Source organism: Schistocerca nitens, chromosome 1 (assembly GCF_023898315.1).
Source record: "Schistocerca nitens isolate TAMUIC-IGC-003100 chromosome 1, iqSchNite1.1, whole genome shotgun sequence".
NCBI classification, from domain to species: Eukaryota; Metazoa; Arthropoda; class Insecta; order Orthoptera; family Acrididae; genus Schistocerca; species Schistocerca nitens.
The window spans coordinates 518,947,322-518,967,583 of record NC_064614.1 but is presented as its reverse complement, the minus strand read 5'-3'; the positions used below and the strand labels follow the sequence as shown (position 1 = coordinate 518,967,583).

General features: G+C 42.9%; 1 protein-coding gene across 1 annotated transcript in view; it reads left to right on the top strand.

The window, feature by feature from the left end:
- The window catches only part of LOC126258634 (CCN family member 4), a 308,685-nt gene that overhangs the window by 263,303 nt on the left and 25,120 nt on the right, over positions 1-20,262 (top strand). The window contains exons 5-6 of the mRNA XM_049955661.1: positions 8,350-8,479; positions 18,219-18,424. Coding sequence (XP_049811618.1) covers positions 8,350-8,479; positions 18,219-18,424 — 336 coding nt within the window. The remainder of the gene's footprint in view (positions 1-8,349; positions 8,480-18,218; positions 18,425-20,262) is intronic.

The following is a 20,262-nucleotide window of genomic DNA, read 5'->3' as shown; positions in this document are numbered from 1 at the left end:
TTTCGTTGTAGTGAGTTTCTAGTTGCTGAAGGTATTTCCTAACTAGTCTTACCCACTTGACGTAAACCATTATTCCAGAAGGTCCTCTACGCGAGTCTCTAGTTGTTCATACTAAATTCCTATTGAATTTAACCACCTCCTTTTCGTTGCTGTTGCGATACACTCTAAATATCGGCCTGATTCTGTATACGCCATCTTCTGTAAAGAAACCCATTATTTTTCTCAGCGTCCTTTTATCCTCTAGTTCTAGTTTTCGGATTCGTCCTTTTCCGAGAGTAATAAGGCATTCTGATGACTACAGCACCCACTACATCGTCTTCGTATCGGAGTCTTCTCATGGAGCTTTCTCCAATTTGGTTCGCCTATTGTTCAAGGATAGACTCTCACGGATTTTCTATGTTATCTATTCTGCTGTTTATTTCAAGGAGTTATTCGCCTGCATTAATGTTTCAGTCAATGAGATTTTCTGATGAATATGTGTTGTTTACGATGATCTTCATCCAAGCATTACCTGTTATGTAGTTGAGGAAGTAGAGGTGGAGAGCAGCTTTTTCTGCAAACTACATCCAACTCTACTTACATACTGCGCAAGCCATCGTACGCTGCATGGCGGAGGGTACGTTATTTCCCTTCCTGCTCCATTCGCCAACAGTGGAGACAGGGAGAAACGACTATATTTACGCCCCCGTACGAGCCCTAATTTCTCTTATATTCGTGCTCCCTACACGAAATGTACGTTGGCGGCACTAGGATCGTTCTCCAGTCAGTTCAAATGCGTTTTCTCAATAGCATTCCTGTTCCTGAAGTATGTCTCCTTCCATCCAGGGACTCCCGTGTGAGTTCCAAATGTTTCAAATGGCTCTGCGCACTATGGGACTTAACATCTGAGGTGATAAGTGCTCTAGAACTTAGAACTACTTAAACCTAACAAACCTAAGGACATCACACACATCCATGCCCGAGGCAGGATTCGAACCTGCGACCATACCGGGCGCGCGGTTCCAGACTGAAGCGCCTAGAGCCGCTCGGCCACCACGGACGGCTTCTGAGTTCCCGAAGCATCCCCGTCTTACTTACATGTTGATAGCAACAAATCTTGTAGCCTGCTTCTGTATTACTTCGATACCTTCTTTGAAACCGCTTCGGTGGGGATCTCAAACACTCGAGCAGCATCCAAGAACGGGTCGAACTGGTGTTCTGTATGTGGCCCCCTTTACAAGTGGACAAGACTCTCGTAAAACTCTCCCACTAAATCGAAGTCAACCATTCGCCATCCTATGCTCGGTGCACTTCGTATCGCTTTGCATGTTACAACCAGATATCTAATCGACCTGACTGTGTCAAGTGGCATACTACTAATCATTTTTTCGAACATTACATTTGTATTAACTTACATTTTTCTACATTTGTAGCATGCTGCCATTCATCATACCTACTAGAAATTTCGTCTTAGTCATCGACACTAAATAGTGAAGTCATCTGCAAAAACTTGCCACTAACTTGTCCCTTTTGTAACCCATTCTCAGCCCAGAGTGCAGTCTCTTTACCCATTCCTTGACATCCCCTGAATTTTGATTTGCTTGTTGTATTTGTGAGCGTCATTTTCAGAAGCTTCGAGACTTTATCAGTTTGCAGGCATCAAAGAAATGTGTTCTAGGCACAAATCTCCTAGAGGTGTCCTCTTTCCACCGAGTCGTAGGAGTCTTGGATACGGAGCACGATTGCTTTGTAAGGCGAAGCTCTGAGCACTATGGGACTTAACATCTGAGGTCATCAGTCCCCCAGAACTTAGAACTACTTTAACCTATGGACATCACACACATCCATGTCCGAGGCAGGGTTCGAACCTGCGACCGTGTCGGTCGCGCGGTTCCAGACTGAAGCGCCTAGAACCGCTCGGTGACCCCGGCCGGCCCCTATTAAGGGGTAACACCACTGTAACAGCCTACAAAAAGTGTTTCCTCGACACTTTTTTTTAGTACAGAAACTTGTTAGAGAAATAATACTTGGGGTACTTGTTGAGCATGTATTGAAGTATATTACAAAAATTTTTGTCGGAAAATATTACAAAACAGCAACACTGCAGCGATTTTCCCGAGCCACGCTGAATTTGAAGCGATCTGCGACACACACTATTACTAGTGTCAATTTGAGTCTGGGAAAATAATCTATGTAATCTACAAGAGCGTAGCTAGTGAACCACGTAGGGGATTTTATGAGTATTAATTTTTCTGTAATTGGCGAGTATTTAAACAAAGTCTTTCATTTTCCACTAAAAAATAGTGTCATTTATTAATAAATGTTGTTGAAATTAACTAATCAAAAATCCCCTACGTCGTTCGCTTTGCAGCGTTACTTCAAAGTTGTGGTTAATTATTGAAACCAAAACATTGAAAATTGTTGCAGTTATGTTGCGTGCCGTCTTTAAAACTCATATTCTGAGAAAAAGGTGTTTCATGTTTTGATATGTGTTACAGACATGAACAAATTAAAAACTTCTACTTTTACAAAACTCTTATCATTAATCTGCACCGAGCGAGGTGGCGCAGTGGTTAGACACTGGACTCGCATTCATGAAGATGACTGTTCAATCCCGCGTCCGGCCATCCTGATTTAGGTTTTCAGTGATTTACCTAAATCACTCCAGGCAAATGCCGGGATGGTTCCTTTCAAAGGGCACGGCCGACTTCCTTCCCCGTCCTTCTCTAATCAGATAAGACCGATGACCACGCTGTCTGGTCTCCATCCACAAACAACAACAACAACATTAATCTGCTATCCCAAGACTGATCTGTGCTACAGCTGCCGTTGCAGTCGAAATGATATCCGGTAGTTTATCATAGAACGATTGAAATATCGGTGGTGGCAATTCGATAAACGCGCTGAACTTTACAAGTTCGTCTAGCCCTATTCCAAGCAGGCATATTGCTAGGCCGATACGACGGTTGATTTCATATGCGATCCGTATAAACTTACTACTTGGTGCAACAACATACGGGCATTTTGGAAAAGCAATAATTGTTTCGAAGCCTAGCTACGAGACTTCGTTCTTGCAACTTGATGTCAGCATGGTGTTCTACATTTCATGTATAGTTCAATCCGTAATTTGCATCAAAATCCTGGTTACTGTCTTTCAATTTTTTACCAGACTCACTCTCTCTTTCAGAACTGATCTCAGCTTCATATTTATCCTTTCGACACTATGATAACATACTGCTGCGCGTTGGATACTGTACCTTTACTGCCCGAGTACTCTTTCTTACCACTCATTCTCATTTTAAAGACAAAACTGTATACTGTAAGGTCACAATTAAACTATCAAAAGTCAATTCAATGATCGGCATTGTCTGTCTAAAATAACCGGACAGCAGCAGTAAGGCACCACCGAAAAGGCTCGTGTTGTCATTTAGATCTTTCACCATTCTATCGAGAGCTTCAAGTTAAAGCTTGTGGGCCATAGTCAATTCATCCCAGATAATAATTTTGTATTTTTGCAAAACTTTAGCCATACCGAAATGCTTTTTTATGTTGCACACTGCATCTGGATTTGTGTGAGTGTTCAACGGCAACTTGAGTGCTGAATGTGCAGTCCGTCCGCCATCAAGCAAAGTGGCTGGAATACCTGATGAAGCAATTGCTAACGCAGTATGATTTTGTGATCGAATGCGCGCAAGTATTAGTGAGATGAGAAACGTTTTTCCAGTGCCACCTGGTGCGTCCTTGTTCTGGTGCAACTGACAATTTTATTCGATCGTATACATTCTTTTGTTCATTATTTTCAACGAAAGTAGTTAAAGAGGCCGTATTGAACTGCTGTTCGCGCTGAATCTCGCTGTTAATGATGTCTGTTGCTGCGCGATTAGGTGAGGGCATACCAAAATGAATGAGTGGCATATTCGAAATCAGAATGCAAATATCCTCAATCTTTATTAGCGCCTCGTTATATATTTCCGGCGAAAATTCGATATTGGGATCTTGATCAGCGATCCGAATGCGATGCAGAATGGCGTCACTCATAGAATCTTTATATTGGTCCCAGAGGACAGAAGCTTGAGATGGAAAACATGTCGTCAGTAATATGGCGAATAATTGGCGAATTTGATGAGGAGAGGAACTCAATGCTGCATCTGCAAGTGTAATTTTCCAATGGTTGTCATCTTCCAGCAAATGTAATTCGCGATACGCATCATGATATGTGTCGTACAAAATGCCATTGACTGTTCGCAAGTATTGGAAGGACGTCGGTCCAGGAACATTAACCAACAATAAACGCAAGAAGAAACATTCGCGTTGCTTTGGATGGACTGTGTATAATCGGCCTAATGTATTTCCCATAAATATGCCGTTGTATTCTTCAATCGGAACACTTCGCTTTCGTGATTCCCACTTTTTTTACTGTTTGTTCCATGTGAAATATCGTGGCACATCAGTATACATTAATGTCTTTGTGAATTGACCGGAAATACCTGGTCGGTTGCATAGTTCGAAAAACTCAGTTAATGTGGTTTTTGGGACAATTGATGCACGCTGTAGAGCAGTCTCTTCCGGGAAATAAACACGCTGCCCATTTTCAAGGTGCACGGCCAAATGTATAACAGCAGGGTCTCTTTCGTGTATCGGAAAACCGGAAACCCAAAATACGCCAAACTGCTTCATTGCTGCTAATGCATCGGCCCATTTGATACCGTGTTATTTCATCGTTTTCGTTAACATTGTGAACAGCAAATACAGCCATATCACTGCCCTTGTGGACACATTTGCGTATATATTTTATGGACTTCATCGAACTGCAGAGCTCAATGTCCATGTGTGCTTCGTAGATTTTACACAGAAATGGTGAATACGGAATTACCCAGTGACTGTCAGTGTCAACTGTTGTACCGTTTTACGTGCGTAATTGACCACCATGGTCAGTGTGTCTACGACAATACAATGGATAACCAACGATATTAGTGATTGTATCATTTATACAATTATTTGGAAAACCTGTCGTACATTTTCCATTTCCATGCACGGCGCCGCCACATTTATAGCACGCATGGACCATGGATCATGTTAGTGGTAACAATCTCATACAATTCTTGATCGATATTCTGATCCTGAATTTCTGCTGAGGTAATTTTATCAAATTCTTCAGACCGTATTCTGTCGACCAACCAAATCAAAATATGCGTGTGTGGCAAACCTCGTTTTTGCCATTCAACAAAATACAGCCAGCAACGTGTTTTGCCAAATACTGAGGAATGTATAATCAAGTTCATCAACGATTTTAACTTTAGTCTGAAGACACGTGCAGTGATATCGTGCCGATCTATTGCAGTTTGACCTGGCAATAACTCAATTTTAATTTCATCCCATTTTGGATTACACGTAAATGTAATAAAAAAATCTGGGCGTCCGTACGCACGCACATTAGTCATGCCGTCTTGAATATATTCTTGCATATAACGTGGGCTATCAATATGTGATGATGGAAGAATATATGAAGTACCGATGTCGATGATATTAGTTATTCCATTCATCACGCAAATGAATGTAATCCTTAGCTCGAAGTTTCGCTTGCTTATTCCTGATGTATCGTAATCGCTCGCTTTCAATTTTTGCATACATATCAACGATATATTGATGAAACAGCTGGCGGCATCGGAGAATATTATTGTCTTCATTGGCACGAACCATCAACCGATATGCGTAGAAGTTCATCGCGCTCACTTTCTTTCTGGTTTCTGCACCTGCAAAGTAAAAATATAATTAAGACAAAACGAAATTGATCGTGCATAAAAATGAAATATTGGGTAATGACGTGTGTAAATTGTACCTGTTGCTGGATTTCTTTGTTTGATATTTAAGAGGGGTAGGACGTCAAACGTGCCGACTTGGAGCAGGAAAGGCACCACAGGACGTTTTAATTTCCAGTGTCTATACTTTTACAAATAAGTTCATAAAACTTTGTCAGAATGACCAGGAAGGATTCAGAATTAACACTCATAGCAGTTGAAGTTCGAAAACATAACGAAGTAATTTTTTTTACATGTAAAATTTCATCATGTTTTTCACTTACTAATGGCAGCGTTTGTTGCTATAGGTACACTTTTCTTCATAAGTAAGAGAGATGGTTCAATGAAATTTGCACAGCATACAAACCGTACTTAAAGGTGTATGAAACTCTAGAATTTTCCAAATCTATTAAAAACTGTGGTAAAAATTGAGGTAATTAACTACAAAATTTGTGTTTTTTCTAAACATGAAGTTTAAAATACAACAGATCATTCGTTTTTTCACAAATTAAATACATTCTAGAGTTTCACACACCTGTATGTATGGTATGTATGCTGTGCAAAATTCATCGAAGAATCTCTGTAACTTATGAAGAAAAGTGCACCTATAGCAACAAATGCAGCCATTAGTAAGTGAAAAAATGATGAAATTTCACACGTAAAAAAGATTATTTTGTTATGTTTTCGAACTTCCACTGCAATGAGTGTGAATCCTGAATCCTTCCTGGTGATGCTGACAAAGTTTTATGAATTTATTTGTAAAAGTATAGACACTGGAAATTAAAATGTCCTGTGATGCCTCTCCTGCTCCAAGTCGGCCCGTTTGACGTCCTACCCCCCTTAAATGACATCCATCTTCTCCTTTCCAAAATATCTGTGGGTAATGCAAAGCGTCGTAAGAGCGATGACTGTCTTCAATCCTATGCACTGTGTTTTCTCTGCGTTGGATTCGTATATGTCGACGTTCAAATGCGTCACCAATCATAACAACTGCAACTTCACTAATAGTCGGTGCATTATATCGGCCCGCGTACTGCCCAGATGGTGCTTTGTCTGCTTTGATGACGATCGTAAGGTTGTAGTTTTGCAGTCTGTTTGAAATGGTATCGAACAACTGGACCAACTGGCAGTGATTCTGTACAAACGGTTCTAAAATACCCACAATTTCTCGCTCCTCCATCTGCTCGATACGGTTGTACTGACAGCGTGCGTTTATTTACTGCTCCTCATCACCCATGAAGTAGATTGACAGAAATTTTGAATCGGTATCAGGCATCGGCATTAAAGAACCAATTTGATGATACACTTGCCCCTGAATCTTAAACGTTGATAGAAAATTGCGACCATCCTCATTCTGAACGATTTTTGTTGGTGCAAATGATGTCATTTGAAAGCACGAATTGAATTTGTGAATTTTACGCGAAAACAGTTTAGATTGAGATGTAACTCCAGCCAATAGTGTTTTCAATGGTTCTGGCGGTGGGTTCAATGGTGGACATACAACTTTTCCAGACGCGCAGCAGAAACAGGTAGATTCACCTTTGTATCTGAGTGCATGACAGTGTTGGCAAACGTTCATAGCACCGATTACAGTTTGTGAATGTGACGAATAGTCGATGTCTGACTCATATTCAAACGCAAGGCTAAGAAGTGATGCACGTCTCAATGTGCGATACACTTGCAGACGCTGTTGTTCACGTGTTCTGAATGTGTTGGTGACTCGTTGACGGGCCAGTCTTTGTCTCAATGCATTAGCTCGAAGGCGGTCGTTGCGTTGCTCTTGACGTCCATTAGCACGTCTGATTTTCATTGTCCGGCAATTGATCTTCTGCCGATCTATTTAACTGACGGTGCTGGACTAATTGTGAATTCTGAGTCCGTCGACCAATATTTCCTCCGCGTCCACGAAGACGTGGCATTGTTTTATGTACGTAACGTATATGTGAACATAATACACTTAATATTCACTAAAATGCAACACTTGAAATGTCAAAAGACACCGTACGAAAAAGTTAAAATATCAAAATAACGAAACACACATAATAAAATACACTCAAAATGTCGGAAAAAAATAAACGAAATCCTATGCACGTAACTTATATCTGAATAGAATACGCTCAATATTGAACACAAAAATGCAACGCCACCTACCGTGCTGATTTAAGAATGTTAATTTTCCAGGTCCGCACTTGAAAGCATACACAAAAATTCATTCAAGTCGATCCAGCCGTTTAGCTGCAGTATAGATAAATAACCTAGATACCGACTGCAGCGCCATCTGCCGGGCTGATTTGTGAATCTAAACCACCCAGGGCGCCAACCAAACGCATACAAAAAAATTCATTCACATCGTTCCAGCCGTTTAAAAGGAGTTCACTGACGTACACACGTACAGTAGAATTATATATATAAAGATAAAAAAGATTTTTTGAAAACTCTGCAGTGGTGTTACCCCTTAAGTACAACCACACATTGTCGATGATAATATGCGCTGGTAGAATATACCCTGTGTACTTCCTTTGCTATTGACTTCTGTGCTCCCGGGGCCTACGTAGCACTGCGTGTGTTTCAGAACGGGACGTACGCCTGCGCGTCGCTGTGTCCGCAGGAGTCCATCTCGCCGCAGGGGGCGTGCCACCACCCGCGCCTAGTTGAGGTCCCGGGCCAGTGCTGTCGGGAGTGGCTGTGCGACAGCGACCAAGGTAACAAACAGCTAATTTTCCATGTTAGAGCGCACTTTCTACAACTCTTCAGCACATTACTAAAGAGAAACTCAAAGAAAAACAACCTATCAGTCCAATGCGAATCACTGCCATAAATCAAAAGTTGGAAATGGCATTCGTTAGCCAGGAGACATGTACCAACCCGAAATCACTAAAGCGCTGATGTATCCCCGGAGAATTGCACACAATTGCTCCACAATACGGTCACCAAGACTGTACGTCTTGTGCCGAGTTCCTATTCGTAAGAGATTTAAAATGTTCCCATAAATAGAAGTCTTCTAACATTCTGCGTGGTGTCTGTCTGTTCTAAGTCGTGTCTCCATACCACTTTCGCGCAACGACGCTCTGAGCGTGTTTTTTAGGGAATTGACTAGTTTGAACCTGGGACCTGTTGCTGGTAAGGAGACGTCAGACCACACATGACATGTAGAGTTCAGAAGAATTCAGTGAGACTAGCGATGATATAACCAAATACTTAATGATCTCAGCGTCAGCTCCACTGCACTCCCTGTAAAAGAATCTTAATACTAACTAAATTTAGTGGAAGGGGTTCAAGGCTTTCCTATTTTTGGTTAGCTGGTAAAATAACGTCGAAACAGCAGTTAAGTTTACCATTGGAAATTTTATTCAACTCACAAAACAATGTTTATAAATTGCGCTATTGATAAAAGGAAATATTTTAATACAGGATGATAAAAACCAACTGCGTTCAACAAAAATGTGAACGAATATTCCCTGAATGGGTTTCCAAGTTCTACAATAGATCGAAGGAAGACCTATGCCGTATCACATCTATAATCTAGGTTTAAATTAAGTTTCAGAAAAGAGAAAACTATCAAAATGGTCTACAGTGACCCTCAATTATCTTTAATTACTTATCTAACTTGTCGTAAGTTACAGTGGCTGATGTGGCTTCTCAATAATTATATAACAGAGAAATCATCGCGTTTCAGATTTTAACTTACGTAGCAAATGTGAATACCATGAGCTTTAATTGACGGTCGACACTAATATTATGCAAAACGGGGGTGTAACAGATGAGACTTCTGCAGTTCTGAGTGAAGCCTTATGCGCTCAAAAATTCGGCATCGCGTGCGTTCATTACCTTGTCGTTGGCTATACAGCGTCAGAGGGCGGAGGGCGACGCAGCTCCATACAGCTCGCCGTCTAGGAAGCAACTCCCTCCTAACTTCTCCTTACTACAATTTACCGAAGTTGGTTTAAAAAAAGACTATTTGGCTGTGTTTTCATCTGACCAATCAGGGTCTCAATCTTAACCTTCAGCTCCACCTACAAAAATTCTGTCCATCCAATGAGAAACGTTATACTTTTCGTGGTGGGGCAATGTTTTTAACGTTTGCAACGTAACAGTGACGCGAAAAAGTCTCACGCTAAAACTTGCAGCTGATGTGGCCCTTTTAGTGTTATCGTAAGATCGAAACTGTTCTTCTGGAGGGCTCTAGCTTTTAACATGGGCTGGGGGGTGGTCCTGGTGGTTTGCTGGCGACGTGGGTGTCCGTCCCTTATCGTAGGGCCTTCTAGTTTAACACGGTTCTGCATTCTTGTGTTAATCTGTGGTATTCAATTTGCTCACTCGTTACTCGTATTACTTTGGTTAATTTAATGTCACGATTTATTCGGAGCTATATGACATACTACTGGATTTGCTTATCATGTCAGGATTTTCATGGAAGGTGTTGGATTTGCCTGACAGCTTACAGTCTACTGGGTTGTGGAGGCCCAGAAATTGGCCGATCTCTCCCTATCCATCTGTCACGGAATTTGTTATTTAGTTACCAACGAACATTAACGCTGAATTGAGGAGAAGCTTCACCGTGCATCAAGAACATGTTTTTTTCGCACTCGTAACTGCGCATGTGATAGCAGAACAGATAGGGTATTCTCTAACAAAGCATGGTAAGTTTCTCCGTTGAGCCTGTGTGGAAGAACATGATAACCTAAAAAATAGTGGCCAACAATCGGGAACTGGAAAGTGTGAATCAGTTCAAGTACCTGGAAAGTTTTATCACAAAGGATGCCCATTGCACCAACGAAATCCGAGCAAGAATCGCCATGGCCAAATCTGCTTTGAACAAGAAGAGGACTCTGCTGACCAGCAAGTTGAGTTTGGCATTGAGGGGAAAATTGATAAAGTGTTACATTTGGAGCATTGCACTGTATGGAGTAGAGACATGGACCATGGGAAAGAAGTAGAAAAAATACTCAGAGAGCTTTGAAATGTGGTTCTGGAGGAGAATAGGAAAGATCAAGTGGTCAGATCGCATAAAAAATGACGATGTACTGCGAAGAGTAGGAGAGAAGAGAAGTATTCTGCGTACAATTCTTCAGAGAAAGGCCAACTGGATTGGACATGTACTTAGATACGAGGGACTCATACATGATGTCATCGAAGGGAAACTCACTGGAAACGCAGGACGGGAAAGTAGAAGAATTCAACTTCTGGACGACATGAAAGATGGAAGGAGATACAAGAGACTGATGGAAGAAGCTGAAAACAGCGAACAATAGAATCAGAAATTCTCCGTATGAAGACATGGACCTGCCACTAGGCAGAATACTAAAGAATAATAATAACAATGCCAGAGTAAGCGTTGACAGAAAACCTTTTCTGATGAGGTAACTCCACAATTTCGTGAGGACTCTCGACAATCCATAATTGCTGATAGCGAAAATTTACAATCTGGTCACGTCGAGATGAAATCACATCTGTGAACAGCACATCTGCACTAAAGAGCGGGTTAACATGTTGAATGAACCATTTTCAGAAGTGTAGGCGTGCAGGAAAGCGAGCTGCTGACAGTGCCTGCCCACGCTGTACATGGTATGGATACAGCAGCTTCTTATGTAGCACTGTGGTAAACATTATTTGTTGCAGTTCATTGTCTTGCCGTGATACTAGGGTTGACATCAACTGCACGACGAAGCTCCGCCTGCGGTTTAGGTGTCCGCATGCTTGAAATCCTCCGATATTCGCGTGCTGTAGTCTTAGGCAGCCCATGCTCCTTAAGATGACGATCAGTTGCTTCAGACGTTATCCTATAGGGGCACCATCATTCTGGTGAACTCTCACGACGAAAAAGTTGTTCGCCACGGCCATTACCGTCTTTTAATCCGTACGGCTGATGAACATCTGCCAATTTACATTACGCTGTACCGGAGATCAAGTCCGTGATGAAGACTAATACGTTGATGCTATATCCTTGATCCTTCCAGAGCAATGAAGTTAGTCGCAAGTCCATACAACAAAAGAAGTGAGGCACGTATCAACAAAGCGTTTCTTCAGTTATAATAATAATCACATACTGTGAATCGAAGAATTGCAAGAAACACATTCTAGCGGAACGTATCTGATAGGGTATTATGAACATTTCACATAAGAAAAAGTTTCATGTAACGGTGGTACATTCTGTTTCTGTGTGTTTCCCGAGATAAATGTGATTACGAAGAGAAGTATAAAATAACTTCTTCTTACTCTGTTTGCGAGGAATGATACCTGAAAATTTAGCCATACCTGTTGATTACATCCTGTAAACTCAAAGATCAATCGTGAAGCTAATGGAAGAGCATATTTCCCATTGTAACACATATTACAAATCTTCCCTGTCCATTCGTGTATGCAACATGGGTAGAACGATTGTGTGAATTCTTTCGTGCTCGCTGTAGTTAGTCTACTCTTCTTTCCGCTGTCCTAACATAGTTCATTGTAGTTTATTCCAAAATTCCTCACCTAATATCGTTTATTGAAACATCATACGTTGGATTTAGAAGCATAATTGGCGTCTATCTTTAACCGTCCGTTAGTTCCGGTTTTCCAGCAGCTTAGTAAAACGTGTAGTGGGGAAACAACCCTGTAGCCATTCTTGCAGGCCTTATGCGAACATCATCTTTCCATTTCACACCTCTACAAATTGTTGCATCCAGGTATTAGTATGACTCATCTGATTCCAATTACGACTCATTTATGTTGTAGTAACTGAGTACTACGTTTCCGCATTGTGAATAGCAAACGTTTTCAATTACTAACACTTAGAGCAAGTTGCCAGTCATTGCAGCACTTAAAAATCTAATCAAGAGCTAACTGAATATTTATGTAGACAGTACGCCACTGTAGATAACTGCATCATCTATATAAAATATGAAGTTATTATTCATAGTGCGTTTCGAGTCATTCATGTACAACAGGAACACTAAGGGCTCCAATACACTTCTTTAGAGCACGTCTAAAAGTTACTGTTCCACCTCTCAATGATTCTTCATCAAGGAAAACGAACTGCGTCCTTCCTACTACTAAATCCATCTTTGATGACCGATATTATCTTTCTTTCACAAATCTGTATTGAAGTGGAACAAATTGGAGTTTCAAAAGCAAACAAACACAGCATTTGCCCGAGTCAAATTTCTGTATCGCTTTCTAGTTCCGTTTTAGGAAACCAAACGAAGAACATGTTCTGAGACACGTCTCTGGCGGACCGCATGAATTTTCGCGCGTAATGGCGTGATTGTCTAAATTCAATGCTAATTACCTCGAAAACGGCGTAACTTATTGACTGTTTTTTTAACCGTTATCTACTTCTACATCTACATCTACATCTACATCTACATCTAAATACATACTCCGCAATCCACCATACGGTGCGTGGCGGAGGGTACCTCGTACCACAACTAGCATCTTCTCTCTCTGTTCCACTCCAAAACAGAACGAGAGAAAAATGACTGCCTATATGCCTCTGTACGAGCCCTAATCTATCTTATCTTTGTGGTCTTTCGGCGAAATATAAGTTGGCGGCAGTAAAATTGTACTGCAGTCAGCCTCAAATGCTGGTTCTCTAAATTTCGTCAGTAGCGATTCACGAAAAGAACGCCTTCTTTTCTCCAGAGATTCCCACCCGAGTTCCTGAAGAATTTCCGTAACACTCGCGTGATGATCAAACCTACCAGTAACAAATCTAGCAGCCCGCCTCTGAATTGCTTCTATGTCCTCCCTCAATCTGACCTTATAGGGATCCCAAACGCTGGAGCAGTACTCTAGAATAGGTCGTATTAGTGTTTTATAAGCGGTCTTCTTTACAGATGAACCACATCTTCCGAAAATTCTACCAATGAACCGAAGACGACTATCCGCCTTCCCCACAACTGCCATTACATGCTTGTCCCACTTCATATCACGCTGCAATGTTACGCCCAAATATTTAATCGACGTGACTGTGTGAAGCGCTACACTACTAATGGAGTATTCAAACATTACGGGATTCTTTTTCCTATTCATCTGCATTAATTTACATTTATCTATATTTAGAGTTAGCTGCCATTCTTTACACCAATCACAAATACTGTCCAATTCATCTTGTAACCTACTACAATCATTCAACGGCGACACCTTCCCGTACACCACAGCATCATCAGCAAACAGTCGCACACTGCTATCCACCCTATCCGAAAGATCATTTGTGTAGACAGAAAACAACAGCGGACCTACCACACTTCCTTGGGGCACTCCAGACGATACCCTCACCTCCGATGAACATTCACCATCGAGGACAACGTACTGGGTTCTATTACTTAAGAAGTTATCTCTCAGTACATCCTACCCTACAACACCCTCCCAAGTATTTTTAGCGTTTTTCACACTGTTCACGACACTACATCAAAATCCGTTATTCCTGGGGACCGAGAAGCTCATTCTTTGGTCCCCTCCCCCAAACCAACCAACGAACCATTATTCCTCCTGACAATGTTGTCTAGACTTCTGTAGGTAGCAGAGATAAAGTGCAGGGAGAAAATCGACAGCAATGAACGTCTTTCTTTCAGGACTCACAAACTAAGCAAATCGCATGGGGAGAGTTCGGGACGGTATGGAGTATATGTAAAGGCTCCGCAGCGAAATGTCTGCGGCGTAGTCGAAACAACCTTGGCAGCACTTGGGCGGGCATTATTTTGCACCGAGCGAGGTGGCGCAGTGGTTAGACACTGGACTCGCATTCGGGAGGACGACGGTTCAATCCTGCGTCCAGCCATCCTGATTTAGGTTTTCCGTGATTTCCCTAAATCACTCCAGGCAAATGCCGGGATGGTTCCTCTGAAAGGGCACGGCCGACTTCCTTCCCCATCCTTCCCTAATCCGATGAGACCGAAGACCACGCTGTCTGGTCTCCTTCCCCAAAACCAACCAACCAACCATTATTTTGCAACTGAGTGACGCCGTCCGTTAAGATAACAACGCGTTTGAAGTTGATTCTGTACTCAAACTTATTCAGAGTGCCCACGTACCACTGTTCGTTAGCAGATGCGCACCACCAAATTCAAACATCCAGAAATGTTAACGGGTGGCGTCACTCTGTTGCAGGCTAATGCCCGCCCATATGTTGCCAACGTTGCTTCGACTACTCTGCAGAATTTTCACTGGGAAGCCATTACTCATCCTCCATATAGTCCCGATCTGTCCCCATGAGATTATGTTTGGAGTCTTGAAGAAAGACACTCGTGCCTGTAGAATTTCGGGCGAACAGGTGCGCGTCTGGGTACAAACACGGTTCTGTAGGCAACCACGAATATTTTTCCTCGGAGGCACTTACCGCCTTGTCTCGCAGTGGGATAAATATGTTTACAGTTGTGGCGATTAATTTTGAATTAATGAACAGTTAAAATTTCTCCAGCTGTCTAATGTTAATTTCACTACCCCTTGTACCATAACGCCTTGGAACTAAAAACTTGGGTGAGTACTTGGAAGAAATCTCAGTTCACACCTGTCTAAAAGAAGGGTAGACGAAGTGATCTACAAAATTGTCGACCATTATCTGTGACATCTAACTGTTGTAGACTCTTAGAATTCAGAGTTGGAACAGAATGAACAGAATAACCGTCACTCCAATCTCCTTGGATTCTGAACACGTCGCCCATGAAAACCTTAAATGGTGCTTTCGTGCGTGACATCCTGAAAGCAATACATAAGTAAATTAATAAATACACAAAAGCTGAGTAGTGTCGTGCGCTATCATCTACGCTGTGAGGACAGTTGACACTAATTGTATATGGCGGACTGCTTGAATTTTCGCACGCAACGGCCTGATGGACTAACTTCAATCCTACGTAACTCGGAAACGACACAACCTATCGATTTTTCTTTGTTTACAATTTTTCCTCTGCACTACCTACCCTGCAACACCCAAACAAGTTTTTCAGACTATTTCTTACCACAGTGTACGGATAAAATGGTGTTCTATATATGTAAACAGCGGTATATCAATGCCTGTCTTTTGTAGAATGCTTACACTTATGTATTTTTTTTTTCACGAAATTCCTTCACTTAGCATAAGACGGTAGTCAGTAGCGTTTACTGGTGAATGGGCATGTAGCCAGTGGTCGTACGTCACAGAGGATGGCGTGCAATGCAGACGAGGGAGGAATTTTCCAGGCATTAGCAAGTCATTAGGATTTTCATGTCACACTTAAAGGGAAGCAGGTTCTACGTCATCCGAGAGGTACAAAATTAAGGGAGAGAGAATTGTCTCAGTATTAATAATGACTACTATGATTATTAGCCGTTAGTAGTATGACCACATACAGTCGAGCTGATTTACAGCCGCGAGAAGATGTGGAGCATGTACAGACATCAGACCACTCTACATGCAGCAAGTATGTCATCTGCTGGTGGCCATTAATAGAAGCGGTGACGTATGCTGGCTAGGTACTGACAGAGTTTCTGTGCTATATGAAGTGACGTTTTATGCTGTAAATAATTAACCTGTTATTTCATATTTTATTTGAATATACCAAAACACAGTGCATTGCTTCCGATTATTAGGACTGACATAATAATCTAGATGCCTTTCACAGCTCTGTGTGATTTTCTATTCAATAAATATTATGTACTGTACATATATAAATAGTTAATATGGAGTAAACTGATTCCAGAATTCAGAGGAACTGTTCTTGCTTGTGCCTTGAGACTTACACCCCTGTCCTGATTAGAAAAACTCACTCGTTCTCACCTTAGTCTGATATCCGACAGGCTCATCCAATAGACAGAGGGCCACGGCAGGTAAAACCTTTTCTGTATTCACATGAGCACAAGCATAACTGCATCATATACGACAGAAATAGTTGTACATGGTGACACACCGGAGACGGACGATTTTTCTATGAAGACTACTAGGTACATTTTAAAATTAATGCGCGATTACTGACATTAAACCAAAGCTCATTACTTGGAATTTAATGTGCACTCAAACGTCAGGCCACAAGTGGCCCATCGGGACCATCCGACCGCCGTGTCATCCTCAGATGAGGATGCGGATATGGATAGGAGGGGCGTGTGGTCAGCACACCGCTCTCCCGGTCGTTATGATGGTTTTCTGTGATCAGAGCCGCTACTATTGGGTCGAGTAGCTCCTCAATTGGCATCACGAGGCTAAGTGTACCCCGAAAAGTGGCAACAGCGCATGGCGTCCCGGATGGTCACCCATCCAAATGCCGGCCACACCCAAGAGCACTTAACTTCGGTGATCTGACGGGAACCGGTGTCGCATTTAATGTAGGCCAGACTTATTTGTTAAAAATAATGTCCTCAAGATGTTGTACATCATTTAGAACGCACGATTGAAGTCTCTTATCCACATCCTCCACCACAGGGCCGTTGTATCTTCGTGGATGGCAGCAATTTCTTGAATGGTTAAATTATGCAACTGGTCCAGATTTCGCGATTAGTATTTATATACACAGCTCCTGAGAGATCTCAGAAAAAATTCAATCACACACTGTTAAGTCTGGAGACCTTTGAGGCCTAGGAATATCGCCAAAACGTGAGAGAATCTGTCCAGGAAACCTGCGTCGAAGAACTGCTATTGAAACATTTGCGGTGTCTGACGCTGCGGTTCAGCGGCATTCTACATGAACCAAACACTTATAACGCGATTCTTCGGCTTTTCAGCTCTGATTTTAAGAACGTTTCAAACATGAATGTTTCGAGGCGAATTGACAGCGACTGTGGAACCATTTTCTTCTAAAAAATACGGTCCAATAATGTCGAAAGAACCAAGAACACACCGGACTGTGACATTTTCAGAGTGAAGTAGTTGCTGGTGAATAAGGTGTCGATGCTGAAGAATTCGAAAACACAGGTTTTGTTTATTAAGTATCTCCTTAAAAAGGAAATTCTTCGTGTGTAGAAAAATCATTTGGTTTGAGCAGTTGCACAAGAATACTTTCGTAATGACCGACTTTTAATGTATGTAGAATTCGTGAACTGATTCACGGTTGATCTATAGCGCATTAGTAGTAGGTCTAGCTAACCGCCATGGACTTCTATCACTTCACGTAATACTGCAACATTTTCTAGCGCCGGTGCACTGCGCCCCGAGTGCGTAGATTTGTTACCCATTATGTCTCCAGTTGATCTTACGCTTTCCACGCATCTGGTGGCTGTGTTGCGACTGGAAACGACTCGTGACGAGCAAGACTGAATTCGCTGCGTAGCCGTGACAGACTCACTGCTTATGACGAAATTGTCATAGATGAGTAGACGATGTGGCAAGTCCCACTGCTCCACTGTAACGTGTCTTGTGTAGAGAAGAATTGCCCTCACCACGACGCTCTCTCACCACCGCGCTCTCAGTACCACCAGTCTTCCGCGTGTCACCCTGTACATCAGACGAAGTGCCAGGGGAGGGGCCCGGATGAGCGCGCTGTGTTGTGCCCGCAGCGGAGCGCCCGCCGGACTGCCGGCCGCAGCAGTTCTCGCGCTGGTCGGAGTGCTCGGCGCGCTGTGGCCTGGGCGTGTCGCGGCGCGCCTCCACGCTGAGCCCGCAGTGCAGGCCCAGCAACGAGACGCGCCTCTGCCAGCACCGGCCGTGCGCGCCCGCGCCCATGCCGCCGCCGCTGCCGCCCAGGACTCACCACCACATACGGGTCCGTATACACATCACACCTCTACTCTCCCTAACTAGGCACACTTCTTTTCAGAGATTTGAGCGCTCAGGCTGCTACGGCCAATGTTAAACTGTATTAACCCATTTGGATGTTATACTGCTTCGTTACGAAACAGTCAAACTGTCTTTTCTAGCGATGTTGAAGCTGTCCTGGTCAGGGCGAGGAGTTCGGTCGCCATGACGAGAACTGTTGCAAAAACGTTAGAAACGTCGGTTTCATAGTGTTTTAATTTTTCATAATGACGCTGTCTAACAATTGTTTAAAGTACTTCAAAGTGTTCCACAACTTTTAGACATACTATGAATATAGTCTTTAGCAACCGAAAAAATCTGCGAAGGATATACCGGGTCATCAAAAACTGAGTATAAATTTGAATACTTACTCGGAATAATGTAGATAGACAGGTAAAAATTGACACACATGCTTGGAATGACATGGGGTTTTATTAGAACAGAAAAAAAACAAAGTTCACAAAATGTCCGACAGATGGCGCTGGATAGAAAACGTCAGTGACTGAGCATGACAATCGTGTATAAAAGGAGCTGTAATGAGAGAGAGAATCAGATGCGCCAGTAGTCGCAGCATGTTCACGTTACCTGAAAAGCCGCTTTAAGTGAAGCTGTATTATCAGAATGGGAAATGCACTAGTTCAGCGTTACGATCCAATCGCCATAAGAAGAGGATTCGAACGGGTAAAAAATGGTTCAAATGGCTCTGAGCACTATGGGACTCAACTGCTGTGGTCATAAGTCCCCTAGAACTTAGAACTACTTAAACCTAACTAACCTAAGGACAGCACACAACACCCAGCCATCACGAGGCAGAGAAAATCCCTGACCCCGCCGGGAATCGAACCCGGGAACCCGGGCGTGGGAAGCGAGAACGCTACCGCACGACCACGAGATGCGGGCGAACGGGTAAAGGTCCGTTGACAAATCCAGCTGTGGCGAGAATGATTTCGGTTCGAAGCCAAGGGTTGTTTGGACGATAGACCCCGTAGTGGCCGACTGAGCACAACGCGTAATGCTGCTGAGACAGTTCAGGTGCCGGCGGGAGTGGCCGAGCGGTTCTAGGCGCTGCAGTCTGGAACCGCACGACTGCTACGGTCGCAGGTTCGAATCCTGCCTCGGGCATGGATGTGTGTGATGTCCTTGGGTTGGTTTGGTTTAAGTAGTTCTAAGTTCTAGCGGACTGATGACCTCAGAAGTTAAGTCGCATAGTGCTCAGAGCCATATGAACCATATTTTTGATCACTTCAGGAAGAAATGGAGACTGTAGTGGGTTCGTCTATACACGGGGAAATCAGCGCTCTTGCAGTCGCACGTCGGACCGGCATTCCATACACTATTGTATGGTTGGCACTTAGGCGCACCATCAGATGCTATCCGTACAAAATCCATCGGCGTCATGAACTGTTACCTGCGATTTAGTGAAGCGGAGGGCATTTGCGGTGTGGGCGTTTCAAAAGATGGCGGAAGATGACGATTGGTTGAGTAACGTGTAGTGGACCGATGAAGCTCATTTCACGATCCGAAGGTCTGTCAACGACCTCAACTGCAGAATTTGGGCTACCGAAAATCGTAGAACTGTCGCGCAAACTCCATTGCAAGACGACAAAGTCACGGTATGGGTTGGATTTACCACATCTACCGTTATCGGGCCTTTTTTCTTCGAGGAAATGTGCGAAACTGGTTTTGTAACTCCAACCGTGATGGGTGAGAGGTACGCCGATATGTTACATAATCGCATCATCCCAAGCCTGGCTGATAAACACCTGCTGGAACGTACGATGTTTATGCAGGATGGCCCTCCACCCC